This window comes from Hemitrygon akajei, chromosome 8 (assembly GCF_048418815.1).
Source record: "Hemitrygon akajei chromosome 8, sHemAka1.3, whole genome shotgun sequence".
Lineage (NCBI taxonomy): Eukaryota > Metazoa > Chordata > Chondrichthyes > Myliobatiformes > Dasyatidae > Hemitrygon > Hemitrygon akajei.
The window spans coordinates 124736113-124759248 of NC_133131.1; the positions used below are offsets into that span (position 1 = coordinate 124736113).

General features: G+C 38.7%; 1 protein-coding gene across 1 annotated transcript; it reads right to left on the reverse strand.

Annotated features, from left to right (window-relative positions):
- Positions 1 to 169: 169 nt before the first annotated feature.
- Positions 170 to 22039, reverse strand: olah (oleoyl-ACP hydrolase). Its single transcript, XM_073054540.1, has 7 exons — positions 21937 to 22039; positions 17407 to 17538; positions 9415 to 9553; positions 6057 to 6156; positions 2701 to 2870; positions 1740 to 1822; positions 170 to 1091 (listed from the first exon to the last, which is right to left on the reverse strand). The coding sequence occupies exons 2-7, from the start codon at positions 17534 to 17536 to the stop codon at positions 949 to 951; spliced, it is 765 nt and encodes a 254-aa protein (XP_072910641.1). The 5' UTR covers positions 17537 to 17538; positions 21937 to 22039; the 3' UTR covers positions 170 to 948.
- Positions 22040 to 23136: the final 1097 nt, after the last annotated feature.

The following is a 23136-nucleotide window of genomic DNA, read 5'->3' on the forward strand; positions in this document are numbered from 1 at the left end:
ACATACAATCAACCTATGTATACAAGGTGTCTCATGTATTTATATATAATGTGTTTTTTAAATTAATGTGTTCTTTATCTTACTGTGTTTCTTTTGCGCAGCATCCGATCTGGAGTGACAATTATTTAGTTCTCCTTTACACTTGTGTACTGGAAATGACATAATACAATTTTGAATCTTGAATTGTGAATCTTTATTTTTGATGTAAACCAGCAGTGGTAGTAACTTATAAATATATTACATTTTAAATGAAAATGTTTAATTTTTGTTGCAAGCATGAACAAAGATGTTACAAAAGGTTGCAGTGATGGAATGAGTAAACAGGTCAGCCCTGAAATTTCTGAAGGGCACAATTTGAAGGCAGAATGCAAATCTGGCAGTTTCTACCAAACATATCTTGTAAATTGTAATATGAAATTTGTCTTTAGCTTTATGTTTCCAAAAAAACCCCATAATAGTATATTAGGGAACATTCCTACCATATTGAAAATTTTGCCCTGCTTACAACTTGAATGTTGTTTGTGGTGAAAGAGCAAAGGAGGGATTTTTTTTGCCAGTAATTTAAATTCACATCTTACTACGCCAGCCTAATTTGACACCCATGGAACAGGATCCATAAGTGGAAACACTAAATCTTTGTTACTCCTTTTACTATACAACATAAATTACTAATGACTGAACTGCAATTATTTTATGTTTGTGTTTAGATATACAGACTACTTACAATTTTAAAAACATGGCACTTGGTTAAAACATGGTCAGTTTAACAATTAATAAGTTTCATATTTCAAAATGCCTTCTAATTATTTGAATTGTGGTATTTCAGATTCTTTTAAAAATATTAAGAAAAATCATGGCATTAATGAGACATTGAAGTTCTAATTAAAAGCTAACCACTCTTGGACAATGTGGTGATTGTGAGGTTAGAACACCCAAACTGAAACACTTCTAAAGGTAGTCTACCTCTGCAGTTTCTAAATGTTTTGTGATGTAGTCTATTAAAAACTTTTCATTATCTGGCTCCTTGAGGTAAAAATGGCCTCCAGAAAGCTTTATGATGGTAAATTCTCCAGTTGTTAAGTCTTTCCATGCTGTGGGGTTTAAACAAAATATAATTATAATCCTCTGCAAAGTAAGGCTTAATTGCAATCACAAAATATACTTAATTACCAAGTTTTTTTTAACCACTTTCCTAAATATTTCTCTGGAAGACAGGTACAGATTTACTTAGTATAACCTATGCATGTTTGATCCTTAAACTGTCCCTTTAATCTCTTGGGAGTAGATTTGGGTTGGATGGGAAACATTGAAATTTTTAAAAAACTAAACATAATTCAGACCCTTCCCCTCCATTTTTAACCATGGTGGACTTGATGCCTAATTGTTCTTCACTCTCATTTATATCCTCTCATCCTTCCACGGAAAATGGAGGCTTTTATTACTAACTCCCCAGAAAGGGATTGAGTTCTAAAAATATATAAATTTATTTACAAATTGAAATAAGCAGACTGGCAGTCAGTGGTCTATGCCTATCAGCTGGAGTGGGGTGATGTTGGAGAAATGGTATGGATGCAGGTGCAGTTCACTTAATCTGCCTTTCAATGGTGGGTAGGTGGGGACTATCTTATTTGACCAACACTGGACAAACCAGCCCATCTTGATCTGAGAAGCAAACAAAAAACTATTATGTGATTGTTAATTTATGCCTATCTTGGAACACTGGCAAAAATCATTCTCACCCTCAAGGTCATGTGGTACATCCTGTTTTCCATCAAAGCTGCTGATAGAACAGGAGAAAGGTTTCATCTGTGGTTTTTCATATCTGCAACAGAAACATCATTCAAAATTCATCAACTCCACAATACACAATAACATGCATTTTGTGGTAAACTGTCCATGTTTTATTTTGCTCTTAAACAGAAAGTTATTCACTCTATTTTTACTTCTTCTTTGTACCTAATATGGTAAAGGCACCAAGCAATGGAATCATGGAGGTTATCCAGAAAGTGCAGTAGGATAATTTGCTCTGGTCAACTATTGAGTTCTTCTTCAAAAAATGATCAGTTTCAACTCAGTCTTTCTTTGAGGATAAAATTAAGTTTAAGAACGGGCCAAATGGAAATCAGACACAAGCCTTCATCTCTGTAGTCCAGAGGATAAATTGTCTCCTCACGTAGATCTACAGACAAAAATAAGTTAGAGGCCAATACCTGAAATTTTAAAAGCAAATGGAGAATTTGATAAGAAAACCAGTTGAGTCTTATTTTCTACTGTTTGTGTAAAGGACCACAATAGCTTTTTGTACAATGCAATAATCCCATTGTTTTGCAAAAAAGAAATTTTTGTGACAAATGCTTTTGTTATAAATGAGTCAATTCAGCAGTTTTATAAATTGACACTGAATTGTATAAATATGTTAACAATGAATCTTTCCTTAGATGTATGGGAACAATGACAGGGGTCAACAACTTTAAAGACTCGTATTCTGTGGTTTTAAATTTTGACTGTTTGAAGAGTACCAATGAACTGTACATCCAACTATATTCATTCTTGTACACAAGACAATTTACATAACTAACAATAGAGCCATGCAACCATAGTTTAAAAAATTGCTATTATATCTTATATATTTATAAATCATGTTGTAAAAAATATATTTATTTTGTTTTCCTGATCACACTATATTTTATGTAGTTTTACCTAATTAAGTCCAAAAGTCTAAGATCTGCTTTTAAAACTGGAACAAACAGTTGCAGAATGTCTTTATTTGTAAGAATTTCAGACGGGGTACCACCGATGGATGTCATCCATTTCAAGAATTCATCATCTGGGAGCTCATACTTTTTCTGGCCAAAGGATCGAGCTGCAGACTAAATTATTGTGAAAGGTGAAATAATTATTCAGTGTCATCTTAAACAGATAACCTTTATTTTTAAAAAAACCCAATAAAGCCAGACAAATCACTGCAAACCTATTTGTATATTTTGCATTTCTAATTGTCATTAAGATGAGGGATCAGTGTTACAGTGTCACCTTTAATCACCAAACAAACTTATCAGTCATTCTGTGTAAATAACATGCAAAATTAAAAACAGTTTTGTTCATTTGTGTTATCACAAACATCAAGATTGAGATGTTACATAAATGCACATAAATTAAGACTCTTCCACCACCAGTGAGACATTCATTCAATTAAGTTTGCTTCCAAAGATAACTACTGAATTGATTTGTAATAATCCCCTAATTACTTGGTCCACATGCAAGGCAAAATTAACACTCAACTTCTAAATATATATTTCCATCTCACATATAATCTTAACATTTCACATACTAACTGAAAAGTTTGAAGGAACTGATAAAACAAAATCTTCATATCTGTTTGTTTGTGCTCTTCTCAGTTTACCAATGACATGATGAGCATTTTTCATTAAGGTAATATAAAGCAAGTATACAGAGTCTAGACCAAACTTAATTGTCACAACCAAAATCTTTTGGTCTTCAGAAAATAGAAAGAGACAGAAACATAAAGCAGTTGCTAATCTCTGCAAGGTTGGTAAGCTAAATATGCTCTCATAGTTTAAGAACATTAACCTGCAACATCATTATAGTGCCAAAGAAATTAAGCTGCCCTGCATTGGTCATGCATGCTTGGTTTACAGGATTATTTTTCACAGCTACTATTGCAATTGTAATTGTTCATGAAATATGGTACAATAAGCAGAAAGCATGCTGTCCACACAACTGTTCTGCCCATGGCCGCAAGAAACCACAAAGAGTCGTAGACGTGGCTCAGCACTTCCCAGAAACCAGCCACCCAACATGGACTCTGTTTATCTTTCTCACTGCCTCAGTAAAACAGCCAGCGTAATCAAACACCCCACCCACCTAAGACATTCTCTCTCCTTCCCTATTCTGTGGGGCTGAAGATTTTACCCCACTGTTATTTATAATACTGTATGATTCCCCAGGATGATAAAATGGATTCTTGGCCTCACAATCTGCCTCGTTTAGGATCTTGCACCTTATTGTTTACCTGCATGGCACTTCCTCTGTGGCTGTTTCACTGTACCCTTGTGCGTTTGACAATAATAAACCAATATGTTAGTAGGCAATCAATTAAGATGGCTGTAATCTGTCACACACATTATCTTGTGAACAGCTGATTTCAACATCACATTGTTCCTTCAGCCTTCAGGAACTGCCAGGCTATATAGAAGTGGCCAACAGATGGGGTACATGAAGCGCCAACCATTGCCATATTAAAAGGAGAAATTGGAGAAAAATCACAAGAGTATGTGAACGGCCAATCAGAGGTCTCTCAAAGCAGCGTCATCTCTTTTTCTTTATGCCCAATCTTTACTCATTGTCTTGATATAAAACTTTAATTTTGAATTTTTTTTTTAAAAAAAAGGATTCCAAAACTCTTGTTTCCTCCAGGCGTACAAAAGACTGCATATACTGGAAGCTGGAGCAACAGACTAAAAGTTTTTGGAACTCAGTAGGTCAGTCAGCATATATGGAGGGAAATGGACAGTCAAAGTTTGAGGTCACAACCCTTCACGTAGACAGTCCAGTTGAAGGGTATCAAACCAAAATGTCCACTGCCCATTTTCCTCCGCAGATGCTGTCTGACCCACTGAGTTCCATCAGCTTGTGTGTTGTTTTTCCATCTGGTCCTTGGGTATGCATGATGTAACAGTTCACAGTAGCTTTAATAAGGAGAAATTAGCTCTATGAAGAAACCTGGTATCAGCTGACCCAATAATACCTTTAAACACAGCTGGCAGATAATGAACTGATGGAATGACAGATGCATCATATATACAACCAGGAGGAGCAAACACATGTGGAAATGAAAGAGATCCAATTTGCTGGCTGCAAGTCAGTTCAGGAGCTCTATCACCTGTAAAGTATTACTATTCTTAATATACCAAGCTTGCTGGCAAATTTGATGACTCAAAAAAGGAACTTACTTTAATATTAGGGCCATCCATGAGCTCAGAATGTACTAAGCACTTCAAAGCTACTTTAATAATGTATAATGTCTATATCTGATTTGTGTGTGATAAGGACCACATAAATAATTACCATGACAGTTTATTTTTGTTCCCAAATATCTGCTCAAGAATTAAGTGTAATCTTGTTTTAAAGTATCCTGTGAAAGAAATCATCTATGTCTGTCTCTTTATTCCACCAAAACATCAGAGTAGATTTTGTGCTCTGAATGCACAGCCTTCTAACTCATATACAGATAAAAACTGTGACGATAGCTTATTCAGCCAGGAGGTAATATGTGCAGCCAGATGTCCAAGTTGCATTTCACAGAGGTGTAAATGCACACTCATGCAGGGAATTTCCCCACAGATGAGGTCTAGCTCAGAACCTACTAACACATTGAATATGTTGAGAAATGTCAGAGATAGAAGCTTGGATCTCAGAGAACTGACGGGTTTGTCATCAGATTGATGGCACATTTATAATACCCACTTATCTATTACTTAGCAGATAAACTTAAGCATCACTTTCACTGCAGATCCTTCTACAGTGATAACAGAAGTTGGACCTTCCACTTCAAATGGTAAGCATTGAAATGTCACTAAGTTTGTAATTACTACCTGTCCCCGCTCCTCTCTTTGTTCATTTACTATTCTGGTTACCCTCTCATCCTTTCTCTTCTCACTTGCCCACCATGTTGCTCTTGTTCCCTTCCTGTTCACTTTCTTCCTCTCCTATTAGATTCCTTCCTCGTCAGCCTTTTACCTCCTCCACTCATCTCTTCCCAGTTTCTTACTTCACCCGCCCCTTCCCACCCACCTTCCCCTTCACCTGGTCTTACCCATCACCTGGAGGCTTGCACTCCTTTCCCTCCTTCAACCTTCTTACCTGGTTTCTTTCCCCTTGCAGTTAGATTTACAGAAAGTTATACAAGATCTATTCCAAGATACAAAAAAAAAGTCTGCAGATCAAATTGCTCTTCCACCCAACTCGTAATTTATGTAATAAACAGCATGCATACTGCCAAAAAGAGGTTAAAGGTTGAAATTGTTTTTACTTACATGTGGTGCTGAAGCACCAGATACAAACAGATGGACAGGCTCCAAACTGTGCTTTCGTTTAATGTACTCTGCTGTAGCAAAACTCAGGTATGCCCCTAAACTGTTGAGGAAAATACATGGTTTAAGCCATTTGAGTTTTGGCCTAGATTTTAAATCAAGGATATACACAATGAAATACTACTATGTCCTCAGTATTCATTGATTGGCTGGCAAACGGAGTGTTAAGGGGTAAACTGCGAGTTTATGCACTTTAATAAATCAAAACAGCAGATTATCTAAATTAAGAGAAAGTGGAAGTGATGAACTACAAGAGATTTAGATGTTTTAGTGCATGTCAAGGGACTGAAAAGGCAAAGAGCATTTTGCCTTTCAATGCAAAGGGTACAGAATTTAAAAATTGGGAGGTTTTGTTGCTGACCCAAGAGAAACTCATTTGCTAGCATCTAGTGTGAAAGTAAACTGCTGGAGGAATTCCAGAGTAACACGTACAAAATGTGGGAGGAACTCAGTGTGTCAAGCAGCATCTATGGAAGCAAGGGAATGGTTGATGTTTTGAGTCACCTGGATAAGAAGATTTGTTGTATTAATGCATGGTATTTACGATGCCTCACCTGGAATACAGCATACCGTTTCAGTCCCCTGACGCAAACCAAAAGAAATAGTTACATTGCAGGCAGTACAAAGAGATTTACCAGACTAATTCCTGGGATAAGAGAGCTGCTCTACCAAGAGAGACTAAATAATCTGGGCCTATATTTCTTCAGGTTCAGAAGAATAAGTGATGACTTTAGTCAAGTGTAAGTACCTAAGGGGGCTTGACAGGACAGTTATTGGGACGCTTTCACCAGTAGGAGAGTTTCAAACAAGGGGACATAACTACATGGTAAAAGGTCATTTAAAGCTGAGGTACATAGAAATTTACTTTTGCAGAGGATGGTGAACCTCTGCATTTCGGTGTGATGGGACATAGATTATTAGAAGTATTTAGAGTGAAAGTAGATATATATAGAAAGTTGATAAATTGATTAATAGAAAGATATGGCAAAATGGCACAAAAGAGGCCTCAAGGGCCTGATAACCTTTTACTCATATTTCCTTGAGTGAAATATTTCCTTCATTGGTATAGTTACTTATATTTGGTAGTGTAAGCATTTTCTGGACACCCTACATTTTGTTTACTCCTCCTCCAACTATTATAAGTTAGCATTTTCTGATCAAACAGATTGACTACAGTTTAACAAGACAACTAAGAAAATGGTAATTTAAAAAAAATTTGTGGGTCATTTTCAAGTAAACCCGTGAGATATTGATCTTTCCACACACATTTAGAAGAACACTGCAGCACAATACCCTTTGGCCCACAATGTTTTGCTAACTTTTTATCCTAAGATCAATCAACTTTCTGTCCTCAAAGCAGTCCATTTTTCTACCATCTGTGGCTAAGAGTCTCTTAAATGTCTTTTTCGCTGAAATTGTTATTGTCCATCACCTGGGTAGCATGAATTTTACTCACTAGTTTAAACCCGAACCACTGTCCAGAGTATACTACATACAGACACAGGCAGCTTAATTACCTGTAAGGCTGAAAACCTTACAGCCTTATTCAGATCTACCATCCTAATAACCTGTAGCACTTGCCTTATTAGCATCCTCTTCCATAATGGATCATCCAGATTGCTAATGCCTTTTGCCAGGGCAAATGATGTACAGGTAATTGTTTTCAACAATGATATGTGGAAGAAAAGGGCTCTATATTCAAGTGTTCATAAAATAATGTAAGTTTCTTTTTCAAAATGCACTGAAAACCACTATTAGGTTTCATGTGATAAAACCATTAAAAAGTGTTTATGTTTACCTCCACCGATTAATGTTGGCCAATGCTACAATAGAGTTTCTATTGCTCTGTGTCAGAGAATCTTATCTGCTTGACAGTCCTATTCAGTCCCTTCTCCTCACTTCTTTTTCTTGCAGTAAGTTTTAAAGTGATCACTCTCCGTTCTTCTCCCTGGACCACACTTCCATCACCAGCAACATCCACTCCTCTTCCCATGCAATGGTAGGAAGTGGAATCTCTGCCCTTTTACCTCACCTCTTCCTGCTACTGAGGAATCTAAATACTATGTTCAAGTGAAGCAGTGGTTCATTTGGATTCTTCTAGTTTAGTGTTCTGTAGTCAATGTTCACAACTTGGTTTCCCTACAAGGGAGAATCCAGATGTACATGTGCGGTCACTATGTACAGTATCTCCACTCAGTCTGCAGAGTGATTCTAAACTTAAGACTGTTTGTCATTTTAATGCTCCCCCTCACTCCTACATCTTTCCTCTCTTCTTTGGCTTCCTTTATTCTTCTAATGAAATCCAATACAAGATCAAGGACCAGCATCTCATCTTACTGCTTAGCATATTACAGCCTTCAAGCCTTAACAGCTAGTTAAGCAGTTTCCAAATAACCAGTCTTTCCAGCTTGTATCAGAACTGACTGGTTTTGATTAACAGTCATCAACCTGCTTCTCTCTCTCCTTCCCCTTGCACCCTACCTCCCTCATCCATTTCCCACCAAATTAATTTTCCTATCATCCTCCTACTTGGTTCCTCACCACCAATTCCTTCCAGCACAACTGTCTTCTTGAAACAAAAACCAGCTAAGTTATTTGATGTCACTTTCAGCATACTGAACGCAAGTTTGCTTCAGAAATTGATTTGTTGTCTGACCTGCCGAGAATTTCCAGCAGTCTGTTTTTGTTTCTGATTTCTAGCCATTGCAGATCCTTGCCTTCAGATAATTGTAATTTGCATTATACCACCCTCACTGTACAGCCAATCCATTGAGAAAATTCCCTTTCTACAACACAAAGCTAGCTTTAAGAAATAATCACACCAGCATAAATTGTTTTGAACACCTCCACCCATCTTTCTTAACGACTTTGCATTTTCCCCAGTTTCCTCTTTCCACCTCTCCATTTCTTTTTCTCTCTTTTTAACCTCATCTACCTGCAACCATGTTCTTTTCCCCAACTTCCTACTTGATACCTATAATCACTTCCTTTGAATTACTTTTGTTCTAAAACTGTTAATTTTTTGCCATGTTAGTGTAAATAAGCTGAAAGAACATAACTTCTAAAGCTGATATTTCATCATATGCCCTGCACCTGTTAAATAAGAAATGACATTGAAGTTAAACAATACCAATTGCATTTATCAATTACTAAAGCTGATACTGTAATGAGTGAAGTCTAATTGATACACATTAACATTTTAAAATAGCTTTATAATCCACTTAAAAAGAAACTACTTCTGATGGAAATAGCCTTCTTATTTATAGCCAAGCATGTTAAATTGATGTATTATCTTTCATACCTGTGACCAAAAAATGCAAAGGGTTTCTCTTTAAGACTAGGCAGTAAGATGGTGGCAATTTCATCAATGAGCTGCTGAAAGTTCTGCATAAAAGGTTCCTTAGAACGAGTCTCTCTTCCAGGAAGACGTATAGAATAAACTGAAATTTAAAGCATTATTCCGGGCATTAAATTCTGAACTATTATACTATGAAGGGAAATCCAATTTACAATAAAGTCTGTGCATTTTATATTGATGGGGTAGTGGCAGAGCTGAAACAGGGACATAGTGGTAAGCTTCAACACTGATAGTCTTGCTACCTCAGCAACTGAATTGAAGAAGGATATAACGGCAGAAAGTCTCAGGCCAAATTTTCAGTCACTGTTGTGATGAACAGTCACTGTTACACAATCACATGAAAGATCCTTCCATTAGAACCTACAGGGTCCACATACCGAAAAACCAAGTATTTCTTTTACCACAGATGCTACCTGGTCTGCGGAGAGTTTACAGCATTTTCTACCTTATTTAAGACATCCAGCATTTTTTTAAAACTATCACTTACCATGAAAACAATATTTTTTGTCATGTTAGACCATGACATAGGAGCAGAAATGGGTCATTTCAGCCTACTGAATCTACTCCACCATTCCATCATGGCAGATCCATTTCCCATAACTTTTCACACCTTCACTAAGCAAGAACCTATCACTCTCCGCCTTAAATACACCCAATGACCTGGCCTCCACAGCCAACTGTGGCAACAAATTCCAGATTCATCCCACCTGGCAAAAGAAATTCTTCCTTATCTTTGTTTTAAATGGACACCCTTTATTCTAAGGCTATACACCCTGGTCCTAGACTCCCCCATCACAGGAAGCATCCTCACCATATACACTCAACTTAGGCCTTTCAACATTCAACAGGGTTCAATGAGATTCCCCATCATTTTTTCTAAATCCCAGCGAGTAAAGGCCCAGAGCCATCAATCACACCTCATACGATAACCCTTTCATCCCCCGAATCATTCTCATTAACCTCCTCTGAACCCTCTCCAATGTCAGCACATCCTTTCTTAGATAAGAGACCCAAAACTGTTCACGATGCTCCAAGTGAGGTCTCACGTGCCTTATAAAGTCTCAGCATTACATCCTTGATTTTAAAACTCTCAAAATGAATGCTAATACAGTATTTCATTTGCCTTCATCACCACTGGCTCACCCTGCAAAGTAACCTCTAGGGAATTCTGCACAAAGACTTTCAAGTCCCTTTGCACCTCGGATTTTTAAATTTTCTGCCCGTTTAGAAAATAGTCCAGGGTTTTATTCCTTCTACTAAGGTGCATGGCCATATACTTTGTGACACCGTATTACATTTGCCACTTCTTTGCCCATTCTCCCAAACTGTCCAAGTCCTTCTGTAGCCTCCCTTCTTCCTCAACACTACCTGGCCCCTCCACCTATCTTCGTATCATCCAAAAATTAGGCCACAAAGGCATCAATTCTGTCATCCAAATCATTGACGTACAACATAAAAAGTAGTGGTACCAACAACGACCCCTGTGGAACACCACCTAGTCAGTGGCAGCCAAACAGAAAAGGCACCATTTATTCCCACTCTTTGCCCCCTGCCAATCACTCAGTGCTCTATACATGCTAGTATCTCTCCTGTAATAGGCTCTTACCTTGCTAAGCAGCCTCATATGCAGTACTTTGTCAAAGTCCTTCTGAAAATCCAAGTACACTACATCCATAGATTCTGCATTGTCTATCCTACTTGTTATTTCCCCAAAGAATTAATAGATTCATCAGTCAAGATTTTTACTGAAGGAAAACATGCTCACTTTGGCCTATTTTACCATATACCTCCAAGTACCCTGAAGCCTCTTTCTTAACAGTCGACTTCAACAACTTTGCAACCACTAAGGTGAGGCTAACTGGCCTATGATTTCCTTTCTTTGGCCTCCCTCCCATTTTGAAGCGTGGAGTGATATTTGTAATTTTCAAGACTTCCAGAACAATACCAGAATCTATTGATTCTTGAAAGATCATTACTAATGGCTTCAGCTACCTCTTTCAGAACCCTGAAGTATAGTCCCTTAGGTCCAGGTGACTTATCTACTTCAGATCTTTCAGTTTCCCAAGCAACTTCTCTCTACTAATAGCATCTACACTCACTTCAAACCCCTGATATGCTCAAACTTCTGGCATACTGCTGGTGTCTTCCACAGTGAAGATTGACACAAAATACTTACTCAGTTTGCCTGCCATTTCCTTGACCTCCGTTTCTACTTCTATGTGTCATTTTCCAGTGGTCTGATATCCACTCTCACCTCTCTTTTACTACTTATATCTCTGAAAAAATCTTTTGTATCCTCTTTGATATCATTTGGTAACTTAACTTCATATTTCATCACAAAAAGTAGTCCCAATTCCAGCACCAAACCCTGTGAAACACCACTGGTCATTGGCAGCCAGTCAGAAAAGTCACCCTTAATTCTCACTCTTTGCCTCCTGCCAATCAGCTAATGCTCTATCCATGCTAGTTTCTTTCCTGTAATACCATGGGCTCTTATCTTGTTAAGCAGCTTCATGTTCTACACCTTGTACAGGCTTTCTGAAATCCAAGTACACGACATTCACCAATTCTCTTTTGTCTATCCTGCTGGTTTTTTCCCCTCAAACAATTCTAACAGATTTGCCAGGCAAGATTTCCCCTTAAGAAACTATGCTGACTTTGGCCCATTTTATCATGTGCCTCCAAGTTCCCAAGCATCTCCTACATTTCGGTATCCTCTTCGATATCATTGGCTAGCTTGCCTTCACATTTCATCTTTCCCTCTCTTTATGGCCCTTTACTTGCCTTCTGTTGGTTTTTGAAAGTTTCCCAATCCTTTAACCTCCCACTATGTTTTGCTCTATTATATGCCCTCTTATTGGCTATCATGTTTGCTTTGCCGGCCACAGCTGCATCACACTGCCTTTGGAACACTGTACTTCTTTGCGCTTATCCTTCCAACTTGCTCTCAGAAATCAGAGCCTTTGCTGCTCCGTGGTCATTCCTGTTGTAACCCCTTTCAATCAAATTTGGACAGCTGAACATGTTGCAACAGATTTGGTTATCTTGTCATCCTGATATTGTAATTTCCAATATTTATTAATAGAGCTCCTTTAAGTTTCTTGTTTAAGATTGGCAGTGGCCTTGGATTGACCAGATTATTAACAGCTGTTTGAATTTCAAGTTTCCAGCAACTGCAATATTTTGCTTTTGTAGTTATATTTAAAAATGGATTCCACATAGGAACGGAATTGGAAAACTACAATTGTCTTAAGTTTCCTCCAGTGCTAAGGGTAGATAAAAGTTTGCACAAATTCAAGTTTATTAATGCTAGCAAATGCCCCGTCCAAAAGTATTTGTCTATGGATTATTGATTAAAGACAAATATGAGTACAGCTTCAATACTTTACGTTCAAATAGCCTAATAACATTAAAATGTATAAAGTGGTATCAGAGTACTAACAGGACTAACAGACTAAAAGGGTAATTACAGACCCTATGGTGTAGCAGCTGTGACTTCATACTGTCCTAAATGCACAGGATTGCTCCTCTGATCCTCACTCAGACCCCCAGATCCCTCTGATCCTCACTCGGACCCCAACATCCCTCTGATCCTCACTCGGACCCCAACATCCCTCTGATCCTCACTTGGACCCCAAGATCCCTCTGATCCTCACTCAGACCCTAAGATCCCTCTTCTTACTTGAGGAAGAATATACTGGCTTTGGAAACAGTGTAGAGAAGGTTCACCAGGTTGATTCGGGTGATGAGGGCGTTAAACTATGAGGAGAGATTGAGTTGCCTGGGACTGTACTCGCTGGAATTCTGAAGAATGAGAGGAGGTCTTATAGAAAAATACAAAATTATGAAAGGGATAGATAAGATAGAGGCAGAAAAGTTGTTTCCATTGGTAGGTGAGACTAGAACTAGGGGACATAGCCTCAAGATTTGGGGGAGTAGATTTAGGATGGAGATGGGGAGGAACTGCTGAGAGTGGTGAATCTGTGGAATTCTCTTCCCTATGAAGCAGTGGAGGCTACCTCAGTAAATATATTTAAGACAAGGTAGGGGAAGTAAAGGTTATGAGGAAAAGGCAGGTAGGTGAGATGAGTCCATGGCCAGATCAGCCATGATCTTATTGATTGGCGGAGCAGGCTTGACGGGCCAGATGGCCTACTCCTGCTCCTATTTCCTATGTTCTTATGTAAACTGTATTGAAATTTTAAAAATCCTTTATTTAAAGGTTAAGCGTTGCATGTTTTGTACTGACATCTTTAAAGGATATCTAATGGAATTTGTCTTACTGCTGCAGGATGAAAATAAGCCCATCTAACAGCTAAGTTTTGCATTCTTAATGCTAGATAGTTTTGTATGGAAGCTATACTTTTCTTCAATATTTAATTTCAAATCCTTGGCTCTGAATTTAGATTTTGTGGATCATTATAAGAATGGGAAATATTTTGTAAATTTCTTTTCCTATATTGAACAATTGTTTTTTCTACCCCCTCTGTCTTTCCAATATGCCACGTAGCTGCTTATGATTTTTAAAGTCTGTTGCGCCACTTTTTCTGAGCTCTGTGCCCAGAGAATCAGCACCAGAAAGGCTCAGGTCTCTGGACACACAGCTCCCAATGTTCCGTGTTCTCGCTTCTACGTTTGTAAGAACCCTTAGAAGTGAGTGATCATAATATAATCAAATTCACCCTGAATTTTGAGAAGGAGAAGATAAAGTCAGATGTATCAGTATTACAGAGGAGTAATGGGAATTACAGAGGCATGAGAGAGGAGCTGACCAAAATTGATTGGAGAAGAACACTGGCAGGGATGATGATAGAACAGCAATTGCTAAAATTTCTGGAAGCAATTCAGAAGGTACAGGATAAATACATCCCAAAGAGGAAGAAGTATTCTAAAAGTAGGATGACATAACTGTGGCTAAAAAGAGAAGTCAAAGCCAAAATTAAAAGCCAATGAGAGGTCATGTAATAGAGCAAAAATGAGTGGGAAGTATTGAAATACCAACAGAAGGCAACTAAAAAGTCATTTAGGAGGTAATGATGGAATATGAAAGTAAGCTAGCCAATAATATTAAAGAGGATACCAGAAGCTTCTTCTGATACAAAAGGTGTGAAAGAGACATGAGAATGGATATCGGAACACTGGAATACAGTGCTGGAGAGGCAGTAATGGCAGGTAGTGAAATGGCAGATGAAAGGAATTAGTATTTTTCATCAGTCTTCACTGTCGAAGACACTAGTATGGTAGCTTCCAGGGGTCAGGGGTCATGAGGTGAAACACAGAAACATAGAAAACCTACAGCGCAATACAGGCTCTTCAGCCCACAATGTTATACTGAAATTACCTAGGGTTACCCATAGTCCTCTATTTTTCTGAGCTCCATGTACCTGTCCTGGAGTCTCTTAAAAGATCCTATTGTATTCGCCTCTACTAATGCTGCTGGTAGCCCATTCCACGCACTCACCACTCTCTGGGTAATAAACCTACCCCTGACATCTCCTCTGTACCTACTTCCAAACACCTTAAATCTGTGCCCTCTTGTGTTAGCCATTTCAGCCCTGGGAAAAAGCCACTGAATATCCACACGACCAATGCCTCTCATCATCTTATACACCTCTATCAGGTCACCTCTCATCCTCCATCGCTCCAAGAAGAAAAGGCCGAGTTCACCCAACCTATTCTCATAAAGCATGCTCCTCAATCCAGGCAACACCTTTGTAAATCTCCTCTTCACCCTTTCTATAGTTTCCACATCCTTCTTGTAGTGAGGTAACCAGAACTGAGCACAGTACTCCAAATGGGATCTGATTAGGGTCCTATATAGCTGTAACATTACCTCTCTGTTCTTAAACTCAGTCCCATGGTTGATGAAGGCCAACACACCATAAGCCTTCTTAACCCACAGTCAACCTGCGCAGCAGGTGTGTGAAGTTACCATTACTAGGGTGAAGCTCTTGGGAAACTGAAAAGTCTGAAGGTAGATTAGTCACCTGGACCAGATGGTGTACATGCCAGGGTTCTGAAAGATGTGGCTGAAGAGATTGTGAATGCATTTGTAAATATCTTTCAATAATCACTAGATTCTGGAAGACTGGAAAATTGCAAACATCACTCCACTCTTCACGAAAGGAGGGGGCAGAGGAAAGGAAACTATAGGCCAGTTACTCTGGCCTCAGTGGTTGGGAAGATGTTGGAGTCAATTGTTAAGGATGTGGTTTTGGGGTACTAGGTGGCACATGATAAAATAGGCCAAAGTCAGCATGATTTCCTCAAGGGAAAACCTTGCCTGACAAATCTGTTGGAATTCTTTGGAGAAATAACAAGCAGGATGCACAAAGGAGAATCAGTTGAAGTTGTGTACTTAAATTTTCAGTAGGCCTTTGATAAGGTGCCACATGAGGCTGCTTAATAAGCCACAAGCCCATGGTATTACAGGAAAGATTCTAGATGGATAAAGCAGTGACAGACTGGCAGGAGGCAAAGAGTGGGAATAAAGGGAGCCTTTTCTGGTTGTCTGCCAATGACAAATAGTGCTCCACAGGTGTCTATGTTGGGACTGATTCTTTTTATGTCATATGTTAATAATTTGGTTTATGGAATTGCTGGCTTTGTTGCAAATGATATAAAGATAGGGGCCGGTAATTTTGAGGAAGTAGGCTACAGAGGAATGTTAGATTAGAATAGAAGAATTAGAAGATTAGAAGAATGGACAAAGAAGTTGCAGATAGAATACAGTGTCGGGAAGTGTACAGTCATGCACTTTGGTAGAAGAAATGTTGAAAGAGTTGACTATTTTCTAAATGGAGAAAAAATACAAAAAACTCAGGCACAAGGGGACTTGGGAGCCCTTGTGCAGGATTTTCTAAAGGTTAATTTGCAGGATGAGTATGTGGTAAGGAAGGCAAATGCAATGTTAGCATTCCTTTCAAGAGGACTAGAATATAAAAGTAAGGATCTAATGTTAAGACTTTATAAAGTACTGGTGAGGCCTCACTTGGGAGTATTCTGAGTAGTTTTGGGCCCCTTAGAAAGGGTGTGCTAAAACTGGAGAAGGTTCAAAGGAGGTTCACGAAAATGATACAGATTTGAACAGATTGTCATATGAAGAGCACTTGATGGCTCTGGGTCTGTATTCACTGGATTTTCAAAGAATAAGGGGTGACCTCATTGAAACCTATTGAATGGTGAAAGGCCTTGATAGAGTGGATGTGGAGAGGATGTTTCCTATGTTGAGAGAGACTAAGAACACAGCCTCAGAATAGAGGGACATCCTTTTAAAAAGGAGATAAAGAGTAATTTCTTTAGCCAGAGAGCTGTGAATCTGTGGAATTTGTTGTCACAGGCAACTGTGAAGGCCAAGTCTGTATGTATATTTAAGGCAGAGGTTGATAGACTCTTGTTTCATCAGGGCATGGAATGACATGGGGTGAAGGCAGGAGATTGGGGCTAAGAGGGAAAATGGATCAGCCATGATGAAATGGTGGAGCAGACTCGATGGGCCAAAGGCCTAATTCTGCTCCTATGCCTTTTCTCCCCGTGGTTGGTAAAATTGTTAACACATGTTCTAAATTAGAACACAATCCAGAGAATTAAAAAACATTTATAAACTGGGGGAAATTAAATGCATCATGAATTAGCAATCTCTCTCTTGAATCAACAAGGTGACCAGACAATGAGGTAGGGCTGTAACTAAGTGTCACAGCTTTTCATTTCACTTGTATACGTTTAACACAGGAGAGTATTTGCAGCACTGGTATATGGAGAAATCCACAATATACCTAAGGAATAAGAATTTAACAAGGAAAAGAGAAAGACTGGATAAAAAAAAGGTTTTGAACATGATAAATCACATGCAAGACTATGACATATCATACAGTATTAAGCATTATTTTGCATATTTTTCTGTATAAATATTTCTAACGATTCACACAGTTTTACCTTCAATAGAATTATTGAAGTGTTTTCCCCACTGAGCATAAGATATCGATCCACCTCCAGCCCATGGAAAGCAGATAAGTCTGAAGAGAGCTTCAGGTTTTCTATACATACAGTTCACTAGTTTATCCATTTCTGTAATATAATGCACAAGCTTTCAAATAAAGATCATCTCACATAACATAACCATGCAGATTTACATATGATGTTCAGATATTTTGTGCAATAAAATTAATTCTACATTTGATATACAAATTCCAACCCAGATTCCAAAAATTCAAAAGTGACAGCTGATGTAAATGTTGAGGAAAAGAAAGGCAATGGGGAGCATTATCCTGATGCAATCATAAACTGAAGGGAAAAATATTCGGACATCGTAGCAAATAATGTTAGTTTTCTATCATTGTTTACATTCTTTCCAGAGCTAGCACCTTCAAATAAAGTTAATTGGCTATCCATTGTTAACAGCATTTTGCTATGTCAGAAGGACATACAAAGTGAAAGGAAACCAGAATTCAAACTAATTAATTATACACGATATGCATTGGAATCTTTCGGCTAAACGACATACTTCATCATATTCTACAATGTACATGTGATAAATAAATGAATCTGACTCTGATAAGCTGCTCTTTAAACATCTGATTTTCAAATAATCAACGTAGCCTGTAACATTTCGGCATCTGAATGACACTTTAGTTCTGGACGCAAAAATAAGTGTTTGATGCAAGCATCAAGTTATGTAAACATGTAAATTTAATAGGCAATCTTCAATTATCTCACATGGTAGATTATTTGATATGTTTTCCATAATAAAATTTTAAATTCTCTGATCTAATTCCTACGGAATTCAGATTCATCATTTAAGTATTCACATGTCAATAGATGAATGCTCAAGAATGAGTTGCCTCTACTGCAGCTCTCTGTGTTCTGAAATGGCTGAAGAGTCCTGTTTGGAATCTGCTGACATTGCCACACGTTAGACAGGTAAGGACAGCTACAGACAAGGAAAAGCTACAGTAAGCAGCATTAGTGGAGAGAGAAAAGGAGTTGATATTACAGATAACGAACATACCACTAAAGTGCATCATCTGTAAACGTTGAATTGAGTCTGCAAGGCTGCTCAGACAGATGAGGTGCTGTTCCTCAAGCTTGCCTTGAGCTTTATTAATCAGTCAGCAGGCCATTGTTCAGAGTTGGTGCAGGATGGAGAATTAATAGTGGAAGGCAACAGGAAGCTCTGGATCACTCTTGTGCATTGAGTGCAGGGGCTCCACAAGTGGCCATCCCTCTGCATTTGGTTTCTCAACATAAAGGGGATCACAGTATCCCACATCAGTGTACTGAGTCTAGTACACAACAGTGGAAGAAATATTTTTTCATTTGTTTGGGTCCCTGGAGAGTGGAAAGAGCTAAAAGAACAAGTACTGAATTTTCTGTGGTTCATGGAAAAGTGCTGGAACAAGGAGAGCAGTGATAGAGATGGCAGAGCAGATCAGAGAATAGCGTAGGGTACAATCACATTAGAGTGCTGAAAGGATAAGGGAGCAGTAGTTTGACAGGTAGTGAAATATTACTGAAGTCAGTGGAAAATACAATGGATAATCCATTGAAAGCAAAAGCTGGTGGGGTGGAAAATGTAGAGCATTATTTCACTACCTGTCAATCTATTGCTCCCTTATCCTTTCAGTACTCTGTGATTGTACCCTACGCTATTCTCTGGTCTGCTCTGCCATCTATATCACTGCTCTCCTTGTTCCAGCCCTTTCCTTGTTTTATCAGAGAATTTAAGGGCTGAAAACAGTGATGTAGGAAAGCGATGCAATACAGTCTGGTGCCTATCATGGTAAAAGGAGAGCTATGGTTCAGGAAGAACAAAAGCAATTGTATCAAAAGTCTTGTTATCGATGAAGATACATGGCACAGAGGAACTGGGGAAACAGAATGAATTTGTTACTTTGAGTGATAGATTTAAGACGACTGTGGAGTCATCCATCTATTCTAGACCAAGATGAAGATAGAGAAATTTTAAAAATGATGAAAAAAAGGACCACGTGAATGCAAGAGCAGGATGAAATTTTTTAGAAGTTCAAAGAAAGTTTTTTTCAAATATTTATATGTAACCATATACTACCTAGAAATTCATTTTCTTGTCGGTGTTTACGGGAGAAATGAAGGTATACAATAGAATTTACAAAACAAAGACTGACAAATAAACAATGTATAAAAAACACAAACTGGACAAATATATTACAAAAAATTGAGAGCATGGTAAACACAAGAGATTCTGCAGACGCTGGAAATCCAGGGTTACACGCAGAAAAAATGCTGGAGGAACTCAGCGGGTCAGGTAACAAGTATGGAAATGAATAGACAGTCGACGATTTGGGCCGAGACCCTTCATCAGGACTCATGTCCTCAATACTTCATCAGTACACCTGCCCAATGGTAACAGCAAGAAGAAAACACGATGGGTGCATTTGATGATGGCTGCTCTTTTCCTGTGACAGCGCTCCATGTAAATGCATTAAATGTTGGTTGGGGAGGGCTTTACTTTGTGATGGACTGGGCAGCATCCACCACTTTCTGTCATCTTTTCCAATCTTGGGTATTGGTGTTTCCATACCAGGCTGTGATGCATTGAGTTAGGATATTCTCCACTGTGCAGCTATACAAGTTTGTCAAAGTTTTTGGTGTCGTGCTGATTCTACGTAAACTAAAAAGAACATAGAGGCAGTGGCATGCCTTCCTTGTGGTGGCACTTACATGCTTGTCCTGGGATATTTCATCTGATAATGCCAATATTATGGAATTTGAAGCTATCGACATTCTCCACCTCCAATCCCCTAATGACAATTGGCTAATGGAACTCCAGATTCTTCCTCCTGTACTTGATAATCAGTTCTTTGGTTTTGCTGATGTTGAGACAAAGTTGTTGTGACACCACTCAACTAGATTTTAAATCCCCTTCCCATATGCCAATTTGTCACCATCTCTGATTCGGCCAATGACAGTGTAGTCAGCAAACTTAAATACAACACTGGAGCTGTACTTATGCAATCATGAATACAATGGATTACAGTTATTTGGGCCATCAGTTAATCGGGGCAGCCACTTATGTGGGAAAACAATTAAAGAACAAAAACTAATAAATAAAAATAGCCAGGATTGCCTTTATTTGGGACACTGTGCCAAATCATTGGGCCAGGGATGATTGCTGGCCAGTTTCTAACTAGCGTCAAATGCAAGCACTTGTGTGGCCATTAGATATTACACTGTGCTTATAGAGAACAGTTTTAAAATAGCATCAGTTCTGTGTGTGGGTGTTCAAGAAGCAGTGATATTTTTTGTGACTGAAAGTTGGCAAGAAACAAGCAGAAAGACAATTTTGAACTGTTTTACTCACTGCGGTTTCCAGCATTCCACAACCTATGGATTCACTTTCAACCTCTCTTCATCTCATGTTCTTGATATTTATTGTTTATTTATTTATTTTTCTTTTTGGATTTGCACATTTTGTTATCTTTTGCGCGTTGATTGTCAGTCCTATTTTTCATTGATTATTCTATCTTTTTTTTATTGTACTTGTGTTTTTGGTTTAATGCCCACAAGGAAATGTTTCCCAAGGTAGTACACGGCAACAAAAATTTACTTTGAACTTTGAAACGTTAAGTCTCGCTCTCTGCTAATTACTCCACTAAATGATGGAACTGAATGGACTTTATTTCTTACCTCCTTCACATAAGTGAGGAGTGAAAATCTTTACGTTACATCTGCGTCTAAATGTGCAATCATTGTAATTAATAATAAATAGAACAGTCAATGTAATATAGAAATGCACTCAAATCAGCGTGAGTTAATCAGTCTGATGGCCTGGTGAAAAGCTGGCCCAGAGCCTGTCGGTCCCGGCTTTTACACTGCGGTACCATTTCCCGGATCGTAGTAGCTGGAGTAAACCGTGGTTGGGGTGGCTCGGGTCCCCGGTGATCCTTCAGTCCCTGTCTTTGTAAATGTCCTGAATCACGGGAAGTTCACAACTACAGATGCACTGGGCTGTCCGCACCACTCTCTGCAGAGTCCTGCGATTGAGGGAAATACAGTTCCCATACCAGGCAGTGATGCAGCCAGTCAGGGTGCTCTCAATTATTTCTGTGCAACACACACAAAATGCTGGAGGAACTCAGCAAGTCAGGAAGAATCTATGGGGGAAAATACAGCCGATGTTTCAGGCCGAAACACTTCGGCAGGTCTTTGTTTCTTTTCCTGTACATTCTGTTTTTATTTCCATTTTCCAGCATTCACCGTACTTTTATTTTAAATAGACCAATTAACATTTGAGACAATTCTAATAAACACCCTTGTCAACAGCAGTTATTCCACACACCGAATTAAAAAAATTATACCAGAATGAGAGTTTACCACAGTGCAGACTTGAACTTTTCATTGTAACATAGAACATCCTAACCAGAAATCAATCCAATAATCGGACTTTAAAACGGAATCGAGTACGAGGTTAAGTTAAGGGTAACAGACCTGAAGTGGTTGCCCTGTTCTTGGATTTAGCTCGTCTTGCAGCTCCCTCTGTACAACCCGGAAGCTGAGGCGCATGCGCGTCGCGAAGACAACGGGTAGGCCAATTTGGTGGCATTGCAAACGGGGGTATTCAGTGCAACGGTAACCGGGGAGCTGAATAATTAGAGGGAAATACGTTTTTTAAGAAAACAAACAGAAATTATCCTCTTTATTTAGATGTTTTGAACGGTATGAACCAATTGGCATCTTCAATGTTTTCCCTATCATAAAAGCTTGCAGTTTTTTTAAAACCAGTCCTTCGGGATCAAGAGGCCAGGCAGCATCTATAGGAGAAGCATTGTCGACGTTTCGGGCCGAGACTCTTCGTCAGGACTAACTGAAAAGAAAGATACTAAGAGATACTAAGTCCCGAAACGTCGACAGTGCTTCTCCCTATAGATGCTGCCTGGCCTGCTGTGTTCCACCAGCATTTTGTGTGTGTTGCTTGAATTTCCAGCATCTGCAGATTTCTCTGTGTTTGCCCTTCGGGATCAAGGGTGACTTGCTTTCATTCTGGGTTTAAGTGTCCAAGAATGCCCACGTAGGAAGTACTGCCAAACTGAAGGTTTTCCAAATTGTTGCACGTGGGATGTGAAGAGAATGTGTTTTGCTGTGGAGCCAGGGACAGGACCTAAAATCACAAATGACCAGTGTAAAACAAAATAGAACGAACTTTAGAAAGGCATATGCAAAACGGGAAGATTGTGGCAAAATACATTTAATCGAGCCTTATAAAACAAAGGAAAATAAACTGGCAGGTGCTGGAATCTGAAAACAAAAACGTAAATACTGGAAAAAAAATCAGCCAGTCAAGCAACATCTGTGGAAAGGGAAGCCAGTTATTGCTTTGAGTCAGGGACCCTACTTCTGAATCTCGGGTGGGATGAAGTGATATACTTTGGTGAGAAAAAACAATCAAGGAAAATTATGGAACAAAAAGGTAACCATTTAGCCTATTGTGAGCATGCGGCCAATAAAACAACTATTGACATTGATCTCACTCCCCAAGTCTTGCTGTATATTATTAATTTCGCTATTTTTGCATGGAAAATGCACAAGAAAGGTGGTTTACTACTGTCTCAGTCTTTAAATTTTGCCCCAATTTCTCCACAACCATTTGCTTCTGTACTGTTCAGATGATTTGCAGCCGTCGTCATAGCT